Genomic DNA, 19036 nt, shown 5'->3' with positions numbered 1-19036 from the left:
CTTTAGTTTGGGCCATAACACAGTGGTTCAGAGTAGGAAAGTTATCCCTATCCAAAATAGTGAATGAGACTGCACACGGATTGGTTTTTGTGAGTACAAAGGCTCAGATCAACTTTCTGAACTGCCTTTCATTAGTCTCAGTCCTTCAGGCAGGTTGTGTTTTAGTTTACTTTCCAAGTTAGGCCCAGGGTTTTTCTTCAGCAAGAAGAGGTGGATTGAAGAGCAAGAGAAGTCCTTATGAAGATCAGGAGTCAAGAGAGAGAAGAGACTAATCAAGAAATTCAGCTACAGCTTCTGACTGCAGTGAAGTAGTTTCCTCTTGAACTGTTTAAGAACTTTGTTAATATCAGGAAAAGAAGTCCGTTTCTGAAAGCAACTCTATTTACATTGACTGTAGTAATTTTGGGTCTGCATGAGTGTTAAGGGCAAAATTCAAAATAAACTTCTATATACTTCAATAAGTATTTACAAGGGGAAAGTAATGAAAGGTGTTGGTAAGTTAAGAATACTTTTCCTAACATGTTAATGTTTTTAGTTCCCGTGCAGATCTCCTGAGTCAAGGCCAGGAATCTGACACGTTTTGTTATTTTATCCACTTCACCTTTCCCATGGGTGTATTTTGGGCTCAGACCAATTTAAACCTGATTGAGGGTGTAACACCTTTGAGGGACCGTGGGGTTCAGCACCTCCTGAGAACATCTTGTGAAAACACAGACCTGACAGTATATTGAAGAAATACCCCAATTTACTTTATATGGGACAAGTTTGATTGCTGTACTTCCTCCAGGAGGATTAGGAGATGTTCCGGAGACAATCTTCTAATCGTCGATGTTAGGCAAGATTGTGTGCAGTATCCTTTGGAAGATGTTAGGGAGAATTCTCAGAAAGGTGCTAATTCCTCTATCTTAGAGACCCCCAGCAACTCTGCTGGATTTTGAGAACTTGAATTTTTAACCTGGAGAGAGCGAGACCCTTTTTTTCCCCACTCTCTCATGTATTTTTAATGTGATTTAAACACAGTTTCTTTTGGTTGGGGAGTCTGACAAACTCCATAGGCAATAGGAACCCGACCTTTGGTATTAGTCTATACTACACAGCTTGGTAGTGTGGATGAGCAGCCAGGCTTATCTCAAGAGGGGTCAATTTGAGCAGTAGGGATGTAACAAATAGTTTCACAGTGACAGTTATTCAAATAAACCCTTACACTCAACGGTACTTGATTAAACAATTATTCATTTATTTCACAGTCAGTTCAGTAAGCCTTCTTCAGAAGGGAGGAAAACAAGTAACAATTATAATACACTTCAAAACCCACTCTGTTTCTCTAAATCATATTATACCCATTGGGGATGGCACACAGACACTTCCCACCCTCAGGTGACTTAAATAGCTAGGACACTGTGGACCTTGATTTATCACTGGCACATTTAGAGCAATACCGAGTTTGGTGCAAAGGTTAGATTGGGAATAAAAACAAAGGTTAACACATAATTCATAAACAGGTAAGTACTTTTTAAAACCTTCCAATGTTAAGTAAATTAACCCTTTCCTGGGAGAAAGGTAAAACACAAAATCAGAGGTAGAAGAGTCTCTCAGGGAGCCAGGACAGCCAATGTTAGTTGAACAAAGTCAAAGAAATAAGATTCACTTGAAGAGCCACAAGCTGGGAAGCTTGTGAGGGGAAAGGCTGCATGCAAATCTGCAATGGCAACCAAGACGAGTCTCAACTGAGAACAAGCAAGAGGTAAGCCCTCTTAGTTTTACTGTACCTTTGCTTAGAAGAAAATCTGCTTCCAGCTGGCTTCAGTTCCTGTGTAGGTCTGCAGATCATGTGTTCCTGGGCCTCAGTCATGGGGACAAGAGGGGGATGTCTGGTGACTCCTGCACTACGAAAGGAAGGTCAGCCGCAACAATGGGCAAACTTCGGATTAGCTGCACTTCGCAGTTTCAGCTCCTCATGTCTCTTGCAAACAGCACCACCACGGTTCTTGGATACCTTAATTGACTTCGCATCTGTGGTCCAGCACTCTGTTGAGGTGGCTCAGGCTTGGTCAGTCCTGCTTCATAGGAGTTCGTAAGATCTTCCGGGTGCTCGGGTCCAACGTAAAAGTGATGCACTCTATCTGGTGTTCCTCTCCCTGGCAATCGGTTCCTGCAGCAGCAATGGAAGTACAGCCAGTTCTGAGAGGATTTCCAGATGAGTTAGTCTTGGGGTCGATTGGTCTCTCCAACCCAAGGCGAGAAGTCATCCTTTGCAGGGCTTCTCTAGTCAAGGCGAATTTGGAGCTTCTGCACTGCAGCAGGGCTTCACCGGGCAAACCAACAATCCAAGAGTAGCAGTAAGAGTCTCTTCCAAGTTCTTCTTCGGATTCCTTTGCCCAGTGGTCAACTCTGCCTTCTGTCTAAAACACCTCGTCTTTTATGCAGGATTCTCCCATTTGCAGCCTAGGCTGTCACTCACAGCAGGGTGGCTGTCCACCAAGGACCACCAGCCAGCAAGCACCTTTGGGTGCATTCCTGTAAGCAAAGAGACTAAGCACAGGGGGTTTCGGCACCTTTCTCGCTTCCTGCCCTACCAGACAAAATGGAGCCAGAGGCGGGCTTCACTCGTGAATGCCGGCAAAGAAAGGGACCAAACATGATTTGGCGCGCAGAGTAAATCTCAAGAAGGACCTTCCAACAAGAAATGGCGAAAAAAGAAGACCGGGGCCATTTTGACAAAATGGGCACTCATGGGTGCTTTACTGCAGCTGTAATTACAGCCCGCAGTAGAAACACAATGGTAGGAAAAAGTAAACCACTGCCACCAGTCATTCATTGTAGAAAGGGTAACAAAAATATTACACAACAAAAGGGGATACACTAAGTAACACCTCCAGCACTCTATGTAAGATATTGCTGGGTCTACAAAGTTACAAAAAGTAAAGTCAATTTCACTTTACTGCTCTTGGAAACAGTAGTTTAACCAAGAGAAGGTATCTAAACCTTTGGGAAATTGGATAGACTTACCTATGCCACTGCACTAAAGGTGCTGTGTGTTACAATGTAAAAAGATGATATCGAGTTTGTCAGACTCCAAAATAAAGTGTTCACATTTGAAATAAAATACGAGAGAGTGGGGGAAAAAGGTCCCTCTCTCCAGGATAAAAATCCTAAAGTGCAGCAAAAAGACCTCCAAGGGAGAAGGGAATTAGCACATTTCCGAGAATTATCCCTAACAAGTCCCAAAACCCTCTCCTTTTAAGCAGGTTTCTCCCATTCATTCACATCCTAGGCATTCAATCACACAGCAGGGTGGCTGTCCTGAAAGGACAGATAGCCAGCCAATCAGGACTGGTTGCATTCAGGCATTTCTAGAGACAAAAGACAGGGGAGTTTTGGGACCCTCCCTCACATCCTGTCCTTCTAGACACACTAGAGCCAGGGGCGGGCTTCAGAGCTGAAGCCCGCCATAGGCAAGACAAACAAAGGGCTCAAACCTGTCTCAACGCACAGTGTAAAAACCAAGAAAGACCTGACAAACAGAAAATGGTGGAAAAAGAAGACCGGGGCCATTGTCACCCATGGGTGCTGTACTGCAGCTGAGGGTTCAGCCTGGGTTAGAAAAGCACAATGGTAGGGAAATGTGAATCACTGCCACCAGCCATTTAAAGTAGTGAGGGTAACAGATGCTTATTGAGTTTATCAGACTCCAAAAATAGTGAAAAAACTAAACCAAAATTCAGTTAAAAACACGAGAGTGAGAAAAAGGTCACTCACTCCAGGGTTAAAATTAAAAAGTCCTAAATCCGGCAAAAGAGCTGGGGGTCTCAAAGGTTGAAGGGAATTAGCACAGAAGAACAAGTTACTTCTTACCTTGTAACGTTCTTTCGATGGGATGTTCCTCCGACGTACTCCTTATCTTCATAGATTACTTCCAGCTTGCTGGACTCGGAACATTTTTTCAGTAGAGGGCGCAGCGTGTCAATGTCTCTCAAGTTGGTGTCCCTCGACAGCCTCCGTATCGGCGCTGACGTCATCGTGTGTATGAATAGACTCGCGCAGCGTCGGTTGCTCAGTTCTGTTTTGAAGCTTAAGAGTAGCTGTGCATTAATTGGTTATTGACCTTGAAGGAGCGTAAGCTACAACTACAAGGGAAGTTTTACTGAGGGGATGGATGGGAGGGGCGATAAGGAATAAGTCGGAGGAACATTCCATCGAAAGAACGTTACAGGGTAAGTAGTAACTTGTTCTTCGAAGGGATTGTGTCCTCCGATGTATTCCTTATCTTGAAAAACTCCCATAGTAGTGGTGTGTGTATACAGAGGTGGGAGTAAAAATTGAAATATTTCCCTTTAAGAAGGAACAGAGTGTAACACAGCTTTACCAAATCTTGTCTCCTGGCTAGAGGAGGAATCCAGATTGTAGAATATTGTAAAGGTATGTGCGGACGACCATGTGGCAGCCGCACATATGTCTCGAATCGGTACCCCTCTCTGGAGGGCAGAAGAGGCTGCGATAACCCTGGTTGAATGAGCCCTAAGGTGTTAAGGGGGCTCTTTCCCTGCCAATTTATAGCATTCTAGAATGGCTAAAATAATCCATCTGGAAATGATCAGTTTTGTGATTGGCAATCCTAATTTGTGTCCTGCATAACCTATAAACCGTTCGTCTGCTTGCCTAATCCTAGCAAGTCTGCTGATATAAAAACTCAAGGCTCGCCTTGGATCCAGCCTATGTAGCCTCTCTTCCTCTTTCCCAAGATGGGGAGGAGGATAGAATGAAGGTAAGGTTATCTTCTGAGTGATATGGAATTCAGAGGCTACCTTTGGGAGGAAATTAGGCTTCACTTGTAGGACAACTTTGTCTTTGTGAAAAATTGTATGAGGAGGTTTGCAAGCTTGTAATTCGCTCACTCTTCTGGCAGATGTCAAAGCCACTAGTTTTAAGGGTGAGAAATCTTAAAGAACAAGAATGGAGTGGTTCAAAGGGAGTACCCATCAAGAAATTTAAGCCTAGATTTAAGTCCCACAAGGGAACTTGGAACGGCTTTGAGGGATAGACATTAGTCAACCCCTTCAGAAATTGGATTACTAGGGGTAAATTGAAATATGATGGCTCCTCCGCAGTGCGCTTGAAGATCGACATCGCTGCGAGGGAGTCCTTGATCGTACCAACTTGAAGACCTGAATTCGTCAAATAGAGCAAAAAAAATATAACACCATTGGTGTACCACATGAAAAGGGTTCGATATTCTTTTCTCTACACCAGCTGCAAAACTTGTTCCAATGGCAGCGGTATAAAGTCTTTGTTGCTGGCCTTCTAGCCGAAAGCAACACCTCCATGACGTCATCTCGGACGTCCCAATCCTTGTATGTCAACCTTTCGGAAACCAAGCGTGAAGGTTGAGGGTTCTGATGTCTGGATGGAGAACCTGACCTCCCTTCTGCGAGAGAAGATCCTCCCTGTGTGGAAGACAAATCGGAGGGCAGATGGACATGTCCAGAAGGTCCAGGGACCACGTTCTCCTGGCCCAGTCTGGGGCAATTAGGATCATAGTCTTTCGGAATCTTCTCAACCTCCTAATCATCTGAGGAATGACAGGAGGAAACGCGTACAGAAGTGCAAACTCCCAGTCCACTACGAACATGTCCCCTAGAGCTCCTCTCGGGGGAAATTCCCTTGAACAAAACTGATCGCACTTCCTGTTGATACTGGTGGCGAACAGATCCACTTGAGGGGTTCCCCAAAGGGTAAATATCTCTTGAAGGACTTCCTGAGCCATCTCCCACTCGTGGTAGACTGCTCTGCCTGCCCAGAGCGTCCGCTGTCAAGTTCTTCTCACTGGCTAAGTGAACTGCCGATAGAGAGATTCCTTCTCGAATTGCCCGAAACCAGAGCTGCATCGCCTCTCTGCACAGTGGCAGTGATCCTACATCTCCTCTTTTGTTGAGGTAGTGCATGGCCACTGTGTTGTCCGTCATTATTAGGACATTCTTCCTTGTACAGATGGCAGAAAAACCTTCAGCGCTAGTCTGATAGCTCTCAGCTCCAACAGGTTCATATGTAGTCTGGACTCCGATGGAGACCAACGACCGCTGATGGTGAAGTCGTTGGCATGGGCTCGCCACCCCGTGAGTGAGGCATCCGTGACTACTGTTATGTCCGGCCATGGTTGCCAAAAAACATTTCTCCTTTCAAAATGTTCTCCCCACAGACCCACCACTGAAGATCGAGCCACTTTGTCCGGGACCTGAAGGAGATCTGTCATTCTTCCTGAGAATTACAACCACTGGGTTCTTAGCGCCCACTGGAGAGATTGTATTCTCAGGCGAGCCTCTGGCACAACGAAGATGCAGGATGCCATGAGGCCTAGCAACTTCAAAAAGTCGAAGGCTGGGAGACGTTGGGCATTTTGAAACTTGCTGACCATCTGCAGAATATCTTGAGCCCTCACCTCTGGTGGCGAGGCTTTCCACAGGGAAGAGTCCAGGACCGCTCTGATAAACTGGAGTCTCTGTGATGGTATCATCTGTGACTTCCTTAAATTGAGGGAGAAGCCCAGTTTGTGAAGGAAGTGGCAGATATAATCTAGTTGGATCTGAGCTTGTTCCTAAGATACTGCTCTGATCAACCAATCGTCTAGGTAGGGGTAGACTTGGATCCCTTCCCTCCTTAGACTTGCTGCCACTACCGACATTAGCTTGGTGAAGACCCCTCAGGAGGAGGTCAGCCCAAATGGCAGAACTCGAAATTGATAGTGAGAGTTGCCAATTGCGAACCTCAGGTATTTCCTGTGTTTGAGATGGATTGGCACATGGAAATAAGCATCCTGAAGGTCTAGAGATACCAGCCAGTCCTGAAGCTGGAGGGCCTGAAGGATCTGAGATAGAGTCACCATCTTGAACTTGTCCTTCCTGAGGAATTTGTTCAATTCTCGCAAGTCTAAGATGGGTCTCAGTCGTCTGTCCTTCTTCGGTACTAGAAAATAGGGGTAATACCAACCCATGTTCCTCTCCGCTACAGGTACCGGTTCTATGGCACCTTTCTCTAGCAGGTCTAGAATCTCCTGCGAAAGGAGCTGATCTGGAAACTTCAAAGAGTTGTTCCCCGGTGGATGACTGAGGGGTGCGTAGAAAAGGCAGGCAGTAACCTTGGGCAACTGTCTCCAATGCCCAAGCATCTGACGTAATAGCCTGCCATTCCGTCAGATGTTGAGTTAACCTGCCCACTACTGGTGTCTTGCGAGGAGAGACCTCAGAGTGGTTTAGAGGTGGCTGACGCAGATGCCGAGGGCAAGGAGGCACGTGCTGCGGCTTTTGTACTTTTAACCCATCCACCGCAGGTGAATCATTTTGGTGAATGCGGAATAAAAGCGAAAGGACCTACCTCTCCAAGAAGTTCCTGAGGGGCGATACGGAGTTTTACGGATTGCAGCTCCAAGAGATTTCACTGCTGCCTTGGATGTTTGTAACTTCTCTAGACTCATCAGCCTTCTTACCAAACAAAGAAGTGCCATCAAAGGGCATATTCAAAAGTCTGGCCTGTACATCTGGAGCAAAACCAGACTTCCGCAACCACGCAAATCTGCAGATTGTAGTACTTGCCGCCATGGCCCTGCTGATACTGTCAGCAGAATCAATGCCAGTTTGAAGGGACTCGCACATTGCATCTTTACCATTTTTAATGATGTTCAGAAATGCTCCCCTTTCCTCTCCTTCCGGGAGGCAGTCAGCCGCAGATGAAGCACACTCCCAAAGTGTAAGGCTGAATCTTGCGAGCGTGCAAGTAGCATTAATGGACTTAAGCGCCATGCTACATGCCGAGAAGACCTTTATTGACATAGCATCAAAACTTGTATCATCCCTGTCTTGTGGAATAGTAGGGTATGCAGATCTACTGTTCGATGAAGTTGCTGCTTGTACAACCAAACTCTCTGGGGTTGGATGCTTGCTCAAATATTCAGGGTCAGAAGCAGATACCCTATATTTGGTAGATAGTTTTTTGTTAACTGCCGGGATAAGCTCAGGGGTTTCCCAGTTGACAGATATTTTTCTCTGCAATGCAGTATGAAAGGGAACCACAGTTGGCCTTAAGTAAAATGTCCGTAAGATCATCCTGTTGAAAAGAAGGTGAAGGTGTAGACCACCCCATGAACTATTATTCTGGCCATTAAGACCCTATAAGGGGTCTCAGCATGTTCCCCTGGGTCTGGTTTAGCGAATTCTACTTCTGGAGAGGTATCTATACGACTTACCTCATGCAAAGAGTCTTGACAGTCCTTCAATCTATTCTCTTCAAAGATAAATTCCTCTGGTATAGGTGTAGTGGTCCTCTGTAACCCAAAGGGTCTTTCATGGTCAGAATCCTCCCCTTCCTTATATATAGAGGACAAAGCTCTGAAATAATCTGACCTTGGGTATGGTTTAAAACCCATTTCTAAAGCAGAAGGGGCCAAACTTGTAGTCACCGGTTGAGAAAACGTCAAAGTTGTCAACGCAGAAGTCAAAGGCTTCGATGAAACCGAAAACGGCGTTGAAAAAGTATGAAGAGGCCTCGAAGAACTCGAGAGGATCGGGATCCTACTCTGAGCTATCAATGTTATCGACGACATCCTCGAGGTAATGGTCGAAGACCTCAGTAGGTCTACTGACAGATGTAGTAAAAGCAGTAGGTCTGTCCTTTATCAGTGTCAACAGCGGCGTCGAAGACGGCGTCGATTCGACCGATGTGTGTCTACGGGCCCTTCGATAAAGGCGTCGATGATGCAGATTTATGACGCGGTCTTACTGCCTTTGCTCGAGGGTTCATGATCGGGCAGTTTCTTTCGCCGGGTGCAACGACTCGCAGTGTTTCGATTTTTCGGTCTTTCACCCATGGTATCACCTTTAGCCGTCTCCGAGGGGGTCGAGGCCGCTTTCTCGAAGACGCCAAGCATTTTTTTGCAGAATTCCTCCCAGTTAGCTGGAGAGCTGTGTTTCGTGGGTCAGGTGACCCTTTCCGGGGAAGTGGAAGAAGACGAAGAAGAGGGAGATATACAACACCTCTTTTTCGAGTGTTTAGATCTCGAAGACTGATGGGAACCGCTTCGAGACCTTCAGCGGGAATGTTTGCTATGACAGCGAGGAGACGAATGTCTCGACTCTGCAGAGAAAACTTTTGAAGAAGTAGAAGTTTTAAGAGTTTTGCCTCTTTCTAGCTTCCCCTTATGCTCCTTCAAGGCTTTCGCCGTCATGAACATACAATTCCTCGCATTCCGAACAGTGATGAACCGATCCCAAGCACCACAAACAGATCCTGTGAAGATCCATCAACGATATTTTCTTCCCACAATCTCAACACTTTTTGAAGCCGGACCGTGGGGTCGACGGTTCGGAAGAGGAAGCCATCGAATGAACGAGGAATAATAAGAATATACTTGAATAAAGAACTGAGCAACATGATTCCAAGGCTCAGGAAGCGCGGAAAAACGAAACTGAACAACGGACGCTGCGCGAGTATTTATACACACGATGACGTTGGTGCCGATACGGAGGCTGTCGAGGGACACCAACTCGTGGGACGTTGACGCGCAACGCCCTCTACTAAAAAAAATGTGAGGCCAGCAAGCTGGACGTAATCTATCAAGATTAGGAATACATCGGAGGACACAATCCCTTCAAAATAAAAATTCTCCCCAACAGGTCCACTACATGTCACGTTAGGGATAGTGTTAGACACACCCATGTCAACATCCCTTTTTGATCTTCGAAAAAAAGGGGGAATATTCTGCAGTTACCGCTAGATGTTGGACCATATGCACACCATGTGATTCTAAGGAGTATCACAAGCATCAGAAATGTTTATACCAGTTGTGACAGGTACAAGATACCTCCTCTAATATAGATTCACACAGATTGCCCAGTCCAATAGAATCCTACAAGTTACACTGAACAGCATATCATTTAAAGTGCATAATAGGGATTTGAGAGAGGGACTATTTGCTTTCTTTAAAATAAAAAAGAATTTTCCATACCACACAAAATTCCAACAGTAGCAGGTCAACCTCATACCGAATAGGCTAAAAGAGGAACACAATTTGGTACACTAAGAGCCTTCAGCCGCAATCTTGCTTGTATCCCCTTCATACAGTATCAAAAACCAACCTTGTCTCTAAGCCAAATGTCAATTTCAGAACCACTTTTATTGTATACTATTTAATTATGAGTCTCACAAGTACCTCCCATACTTTGTGAATCATCTTCATTTTTGGAATAAAACACATTTTTAAAGCTGTCATTTTTGTACTTCCCTGTTTTTTTCCATTTACTATGGATCGATGTTCCCAGGTACATGACATTCTCAACCATTTCGATGTATGTATTCCCGAACATCAACATGAATCTTATTCTCCTACTACGCGAGAACTGCATGTCTGGACAGGATCAAAAACCAAGCAAAAAGAATGGGGTTCCATAAGAAACATTGGTGGGAAGCTGCAAAAAGAAAATCTTTCCCAACATCCACCATACAGAAGCAGAATTTGTGATTGAGGTGTCCAGGAGGACAGAAAAACCTGAGCGCGAAAGACACTGGTGGCTAAGCAGGCAAACATTGTCAGCACATCAAACTAAAGTATTGAAAAGAAAAAGGCATGTGGTGGCAGGGGAACTTCAGTAGAAGTCTCTCTGATCAACAAAAACATTAAAAATCCTGAAAACCGTAGATGAGGGGGCAAGCAGAGTCGGGGGTCCAATTAAATGAAACTGCAGGTCCCCAAATATCGAATTCTGCTCGAACACTGTTTAATAGTTCAGAGTAAGGATTTTGTACCGCCATCTATGATGCATAGTATGCTGGAAAGGTTCATCACACTCACCATGAAAAAAATCACGGAGCTCACGCGTGTTTGAGAGAGACTGGATGACACTGTTCATAAAGCAAGTGTTGCCCAAATTCACTAGTCCAGTAAAGCCTGGGACACAAACTTTCTTCTCCTCTTCTTCCACCGCGTTCTCACAGTTCAGGGGGCGCTGGGTCATAGGAGTGACCATACACGTCGGCTTGGCCTAAAAATGCAAAATACACACAACCATTTTAATAATGAGGAGCTTGTCAGCTGACAAGGACATGGATTTTACATTTTTGAGAAAAGCAAAAGTTACTTCTAACTATTTGAAATGTTTTCTCGTTACTGCTTTTAGCCGCATTCTAGGAAATCCCCACTATATCGGAGTATAGTTTGGGCTCAAAACTACTTTTGGTCAAGTGAAGCTCTTTTTCATCCTCACTTACCACTATATCTAATTTCTTTTGACAGCACTGGTCAGTCCTTATGGCTGTGAATGCAGGGTGACTGCCACACATTATGTAATTTTGGTTCATACTGCTAGACTATGGTTCTGTGTAGAATTTGCATGAATTACTGGTAGTAGGGAGCTTTACTAAAGTCCACCTGTGGTAGAACTGTAGAAGACTCACTCTTGCATGTACAAGGGCTCCAACTCTTAGGTTTGGTCTAAACTACCAAAAAGGTTTGGTAGCTATGGTCGGGCAGCCAGGCCTAGTCTAGGGAGGTGGCTGTAGTTGAGTACAAAGAGCTTTGAGTACACTTATTGTCCAGTCAACACGTACACACTATAGTTAAATGAAAATAGGGTTATTATATACTCTATGGAAATGAAACTCAAAATACAAAATTCGGGTAAGGAACGTTTCACACATATATACAGTAGGACATTTGCTGTTGTAATACTCAGTTCAATAGTAGACCTCTAGATGAGACACAGTTATGTTTCAAGTGTAGCTTTAGCATATCATTCACCCACCAACATTTACTAAGTAGAAATACTTTTAAGCAAAATACCTTTGTGTAAGCCTAAACTTTAGAAATCCAACCCTATCTGGGAAATGAGTCCCAAAAGGCAGAGGGAGGCACTGGGGGACCAGTGACCCGTTGATTTCAGAGGAAAGCAGATGCTGTCAAATTCACAGATGATGCTTTTTCGTGGCAAGTAACGAAATTGGATTCAAAGGGTTAGTGGGACTGGGTAGGCCACCTGAAGGATTTCAGCCCAAAGGATGTGGGTCGTCCACCCCAACAGGACTTTATAAGCTCAGGAGGAGTGAACAGCTACACAAGAACTGCCCAGGTTAAGTACCCAGGAGTGAGACAGCAGCTTCTATGATGAACAACGATGTTACCAGCGGGTCCACAAGGCAAGAGGATATCGGCTCTGGTTCGGATCTCTGGCACTGGCAGTTGGCGGAGGAGCCTTTTTGCGTGGAGCAGGCTGTCAGACTCGATCACAGGGATGCCTAGCAGATGACCTTCACAGCACTTGGTTGTGGAGGCTTGACACAGGCTTTGTAGCAGCAACGTGTCTCCCAGAAGACTTTCTTCTCTTGGTGCATGACTCAGTTGAGGGGACATTCTACGATCAGGATGGAGTCTCTGTAGGTTCAGACAGATGTCCACAAGTTTGCAGTCGGGACCAAGTTTGACGAGACGATGCACCACAGCATAGCAAGGGGTCCCAGGGTATTCAGATATTACAGGCCTGGAAGGTCACAGCTCATCATAAGATGGCTCAAACTGTAGCTGGTCTCGAGACTGGTTAAGCCCACCAGTCCAAGGGAGGAAGTCGTCCGGTCTGGATCTTCCCTGTCGCACAGAAGAAAGGGCTGGAGCAGCAGCAGTCACTCAGTCAGCTTTGGCAGTAGCTAGCGGTAGCAACAGGCGTTTTCCTTTCTTCTTCGGAATGAATCTTCCAGTGGTTGAATCTGGCTTCAGCATCAAGACCCTTGCCTTTTATGCAGGAACCCAGCCAATCAGCATGCATGCATGCATGCATGCTTCATTCAAATTTTGTCTCAATGGGACAGCCCACACCCAGCCAGGCACTAAGTCAAAACAGCATCTAAGCAGACGCACTGGAGGACAAAGACCTGAGTTATGGTGTCCTCCCAGCTTCCTATCCTCCCAAACACATTGGCCCCTTGGGGCAGGCTTCCAATGAGAGCAAGGCGAAGACAAAGGAATGAGCGAGACCTCCCCACCCAGGTCGACAGACGAAGGCTCAAGAAAGGAGAAGTCATTGTGAGATGGCGAAAAAAGATGGACATCATTTGGAACAGGTTGCTCCATGTGTCACGTACCACAGCTGCAAATACAGGCTGCGATGCAAGTTTCACCAAATTGGCAGCAAATCATCCACTGCCACCAGCCACTCAGACTTTCACTGTAATTAGAAAGTTACAGGAGAAGTGAGAAAGGGATACGATATGTCCCCTAAGTACGCCACATAAGTGGTGTGTACTGAGCTCACACAAGAAAAGCATATGTAGGATAAAACATCACAGCACAGTAAAATAAAGGAAAACCAAAGAGGGGCGCTTAAGGAGCTTCCAGCAGCACTGCACAGAAGGTGCTGTATGCTGCATGTTAGGACAGTTTTTCTGAAGTCCAGTTAAGGGCCTAGCAAAACCATTCTACTGAGGCAGTACAAGACTCCACTCTTAGAATAAGGCTGTACCACCTGAGTTCGGGGTAGCATAGACAGAGCAGCCAGGCTTATCTTAGGAGGGAGAGAGGGCAGTAGATACAGTACAAGTGAAAATTGTAATACAAATGATCCAAAGAAACACTGAAACACTATGTATTATAAAAATAAAGGATTTATTTAAATACAAGTAGGCCCAGATAAATCTAGGGGTTAAGTAAATACTGAAACATTATATGAAATCACAATATAAAACACAACACTATACTTGAAAGTACACAGACCCAAGTATAGACCTTATTTGGAACACCTAACAGTAGTTCTAGGGAAGTCAAAACCTTGTTATACACATTTAGTATAGGCCAAGCCTATTCCTTGGGAGTAAAAGACCAATGGTTACTTTTAGATTACTTTTGGTAATACAAGGACAGTAGGCCCTTCCAGTTGTACAGTGACTCTTGGAACAAATCACATAAACAGTCAACTGGACACAATACTTTTGATGAATAGTGAAACACTTATCCTAGGTGCAGTAAAAACCTATCACTACTTTTGTCATAACACACAGTTATACCAGGTGAGCAAAACCTAATGGATGTAATATACAATTACAGATGCTTTGGAAATCAGGGAACCCCAGATTGAGATAAGCAATAACTCTGGTCACTTGTTTTGGATGGCACACAGCTAACACAAGGTAAGTAAAACCCACTTACTTTAACTTCACAATGAAGGGGAAAGTAAAACCCAATGTCACACTTTAGTGAATAGATATTCTAGGTAGGCAACAACCTAATGTAGACTTATTAAAGACAGGCTAGCAGCAAGTCAGGGGAAGCAAGACCCAGTTGGGGGACACTCATACAGTTATCCTAACAGGACTAACCTGGTGATACCAACAGTTGGAGGACACTCATACAATTACCCTTCAGGAATAATCTGGTGAAACCAACACATTACTTTTGTAAAGAGGCACAACCTAATCACAGGAGAGTAAAATACCTTCACATCTACTTTCTTTTAGACTGGCAAAACAGTGGCTAAGGAAGGAAAGATGTTAACCATACTTTTAAGAATAGTGCATCACACATCCAAGATCAGTAAGAACTTTTGTAACTGTTCACTCTTAGAATTACAGTTACCAACCAACTCTTTACAAGTAAGTAAAAACACTTGATCTCTTTTCTAGGCAGAAGTCCCAATCCCTTCAAAGTCTTTTCCCTTAGAGCATGAGTGTTCTCAGTGGCAGAAGGGGGTCACTAGGACTAGTGACCAACAGGCAGTGTTAGAATAAGTTCTTTAGTAGCAAAAGTCAGAGTTTCCTTAGGAAAACTGGGCAAACAAGTGAGTACTTTACTTCTAGGGTTAGAAGAGGGTCCAGGGGCTTCGCAGAAGACACCCCAGCAGGATTCTAGCAGTGGGACTGGGTGTACTGGACGAGGGACCTCCCAATCACAGAAAACACCCCAGGACTACACAGAAATCCCAACAGGCTTAAGGTATCTACCCAATCCAACACAGTACCTCAGCAATGAAGAAGAGATTGCAGCAGGAGAACTTCAGGGACTGCAGCCAAATACCCGGTCACTGGATTCCTTGTCCTGGAGACTGAACACAAGACCTCAGAAGGGACTTTGCAGCAGGGATCGATGAAGGAGGCTCTAGGCAAGATTTCTCTCGCGGCTGAATGCGGTTCTGCGGGTTTGGCGCCTTTTCAAGGAGCACAGATGAAGACAGAAAATCGCGGTTGAATTCTCGTCGTTTAAAAGGTCCAGCACTCTTGTGAGGGGACTTTTTGGACTCGATTCGTGTCTCTGGAGATAGACCAAGATGCCCACGAAGTTTCAGCGAGATTCGGAATTCGGAAGACCATGCACCGCACAGTGGCAGGAGGTCCCAGGGTATTGGGGTATTGCAAGAACGCAAGGTCGCAGGAACCCGTGGGATGGCTCAAAATGCAGGTCGTCTTGAGTCTAGTGGGTCTCACCAGGCTCTGGGTTCGGGTCGTCGTTTTCGGAGACCCCAGGTCGATCGGAAGGAAGGGCTGCAGCAGGCTCCGGTTACAAAGCAGGCTCTCCGGCCGCTGGAAATCATTCCCGCCGCTTTTCCTTCGTCATCCTCTTCGGTTTTCAGTTCCAGTGGTCGACATGACTTCAGCTTCCAGGTTTCCAGTATTTATCAGGAACTGCAACACAACCTCTGCATTCTCTCCCCGCATTTTACAAGAAAGGGGCGTTTGGCTGTCCAATCAGGACAGCCAACCCCCCACTGGGATTTGGCCCAGTTGAAGGAAGACCTAAGACAAAGGAGGGGGAAGTTTGGGACCCCTCCCCCACTTCCTGTGCTTACAGACTGACTGGAGCCTGGGCGGGGTGTCCAGGGGACTCCCGCCGAAGACAAAACTCACACAAAGGATTTTCCCGCCCTGGATGTCAGGGGAAGGAACAAGAAACGACAAGAAACACTAAAATGGCAGAAAAAGAAGACAGGGGCCATTTTGGTAAAAATGAGCACCCTTAGGTGCCTTTACTGCAGCTGTGATTACAGCACGCGGTAAAGGTGCACCAAATTAGTAAAAGGTATCACTGCCACCAGCCATTAAAGGTAAGCTTGTCACTGTAACAGAATTGTTACAGTTTAAATGTGAAAGGGGATACATTGTATCTCCCCAGCACTCCACATAAGGTGGGGTGTGCTGGTTTCACAGAAGTAAATGTAAAAGGGATCCAAAGATCCTTTCTACCCTTGGGAACTGTAGTTCACTCAAGGTTAGCACAAGAAAGTTAAATGGGGAGCCCCTAGGGCAACCCAGCAACAACAGGCACTTATTGCCAATAAGTTGTTAGACATGATAACTTTAAAAAGACACTATGGAGAGTCTTAAAAATGACACCCATAAAAAGAGTTAAAGACAGGTGAGTGTGGAAAAAGGTTCCCACTCACTGAGGTATTAATGGAAAATATCTCACTAGAAAAACAAAAAGTTCTGGAGTTGAACCAGGCAAGGAAGATTTACCAGCCCTGTGGAAATCTTACCTAACACTGCAATAGGAAAATACAGGTGCCATAAAAAGATGGCGGAAACCAAAAAACGTTCTCAGAATAGAATGAGTGAGTGAGGAAAAGGGCTCCCACTCAATCCAGGAGAGTCAGACAAAAAACCAACAGTCCAGCAAAAAGTGCTGTGGGACTCAACCAAGTGGGGGGAATGACACACGAGATGAAATTCTACCAAAAACCTAGGTGCACAGAAATATGGATTAGTAAACAAAATATGCGTTAGAATTCAAATAAAATTTGAGTCCCTGTTCAGATGTATTGGCAGAATCAGCTTTGAGTGTTGGTCTGAGCGGCCAGCCTATTGTAGAGAACAGGGAAGAGACTTACATTGAGCAAAACCCAATCAAGGTAGGCGGTAGAGCAGTAAGGCTTAGAATTGAGGAAATGTGGAGGCGGTGTAATTATACAATGACACACACAGGGCACTCAAATCAAATGAGACACTAAGTATAAAATTACAGTAGGACTGAACATAAAAAGGTAGCATTAACACTTAAACACTTTACACATAAATACATTCACAATGGATGATCTCACTAGGCAACTGCTACACTTTAACGACAGTTGGTAATTATTCAATTATGAAACATGGATAATCTGTGCACAGTGAAGCACGGAAAACAGGTAAGTAATGCAGAGAAACCAAATCTAAATAAAAAATGAAGCCACATGGCACTAAAAAGCCCTTGCCTGCTAAAGTAGGTAAGCTTTATGTTAAGTGTTCAGCCTGTGGATGGGTGTATGTGGAAGGCCACCATATTACGGTGAACAGGGAAGCCAGAGTTTACCCAAACTTAATCAAGGTAAGGTACCAGAACGGCAAGGTTTAGTCTCAGGAAGGGTGTGAGTGGTCTAGGGCGAAAGGAACTCCAATAATTTTAGACAAGCAAGTCTTGAAATACACAATAGTTTATTAGTCCTTTGAAACACACACCAAGTAAAATCTTTAGTTAAATATTGTCATACCAACATTATAAACCATAAGTATGTCAATTCACCTATAAGAGAAATAAAACATTTCAATCATTGACAGATGCGTTAGAAATAGAACACTACTGGATAATCATAGACCAGGTATGCTAGCTCTTATAAAGTCCAGTCCTAAGCTGGCTTGGGTTTATTTTACCTAAAAGTCACCAATTCCAAAGTAGATCATTTACATGTAGGTTTATAAAGAGATAGGTAATGCCAGTGGTTATGATTAATAAGAGTCTAAATGTTAGACAAAGGTCAGGTAAGTAAACTCACTCAATCCCAGTCCTTAGAAGGGATCCTCGACCAGGCCTCTATCGACCAAAGTCACAAAACAGTTATTTAGGGACAGAACTTAAAGCCCCTTGCAACACTATGGAAGAAGGGGATTCAGAAACTGGTAGGTAAACGTACCCTTCTGAAATCAATTTATCCAAAGACCACTGCTGGTCTTCCAGTATCTGTTGGGGATACAATCATTATGCTGTGTCCCGTCAAGGAAGGCTAAGGGTCACATGTGCGGAGGACATTAGACGCAGGATTTAGTTTGTCGGTCACGGTGCATAGGAATCTGTTTCAGACAGCTTCCAGTATATAATCCAAATGAAAAAGATTAAGACTGCTGCGCGTCAGACCAACTCAAGACACTGCTACAGACCAAATGACTGTTGCAACAGGAGTCAAAACGGTTGGGCAGCAGCAGGCTGTTGGGACATTTTGCCTTTTTGCAACTTCTATGGAACCCCATTTGTTTTACTCTATTTCTTTCCTGCCATGACATTTCTAAGGGAATTAAATGCATCAGCTTCAGTTCCCCTGCCTTTTTCTCATTTACTGTGGGGAAACTAATCAGTCTTTCAGACTATCAGTACTGGGAAACATTGTTGCCCAAATGAATGCATGCATTTTTACACAGCACAGCATCTTGCACCACAACTGCAATGTGGATACTTTTGTACCACCCTGTCTTTTCACACACAGGAATTGGTAACTTTTATATGTGCCTAAAGGCAAGCTGGTGGCAATAGTTACATTTTTACTGTTTTTTGCATTATTTCTGGTGTGCACATTACCAAAACATGACTGGTGCCCTAAAATGGCAGTGCTTTGCGATTTTCATTTGTTCTTTGGCCATACTGGAGTATGGCCTTCCTGCTGCCCCAGATCAGGAAATCCTTTATAAGGCCATTCATTAGCCTGGGAAAGCTGCTGCATACGTGTACGGTCCAGGAAGGGTGCTGGGACTGTCTTGTCCCCGTCCACATCACTAGTGCCAGAACATCTGCTACTGAGGCAGATGTGAAACCAGTAGTTGCTACTTGCTGTTTGAGTTATGCAACTCCTTAAGGTTAGGAAAGTCTTCTCCTTCATCAACTTTCCCTCTGTATTTTTTTTTTATATAAACCTTTTTTCAGCTGTTGAGCCATAAAAGAAAGATTAATATACAGCAGATTACCAGGTCAATACATATACCAACCACAAAATAGGTAGAAAATGTAATTTAAAAAAAAAGAAATGGTCACCCCAAAGGGGAAGATTAAAAC

General features: G+C 44.6%; 1 protein-coding gene across 3 annotated transcripts in view; it reads right to left on the bottom strand.

Annotated features, from left to right (window-relative positions):
- Window positions 1–19036, bottom strand: part of USP19 (ubiquitin specific peptidase 19) — a 1845650-nt gene that overhangs the window by 1356060 nt on the left and 470554 nt on the right. For all 3 annotated transcript variants that reach the window (XM_069643288.1, XM_069643289.1, XM_069643291.1), the window contains exon 11: window positions 10838–11027. In XM_069643288.1, the coding sequence (XP_069499389.1) occupies window positions 10838–11027 (190 nt within the window). The remainder of the gene's footprint in view (window positions 1–10837; window positions 11028–19036) is intronic.

The sequence above is a fragment of the Ambystoma mexicanum genome, chromosome 2p (genome assembly GCF_040938575.1).
Source record: "Ambystoma mexicanum isolate Mex_15411 chromosome 2p, UKY_AmexF1_1, whole genome shotgun sequence".
NCBI classification, from domain to species: domain Eukaryota; kingdom Metazoa; phylum Chordata; class Amphibia; order Caudata; family Ambystomatidae; genus Ambystoma; species Ambystoma mexicanum.
This window is presented reverse-complemented; position numbering and strand designations above follow the sequence as displayed.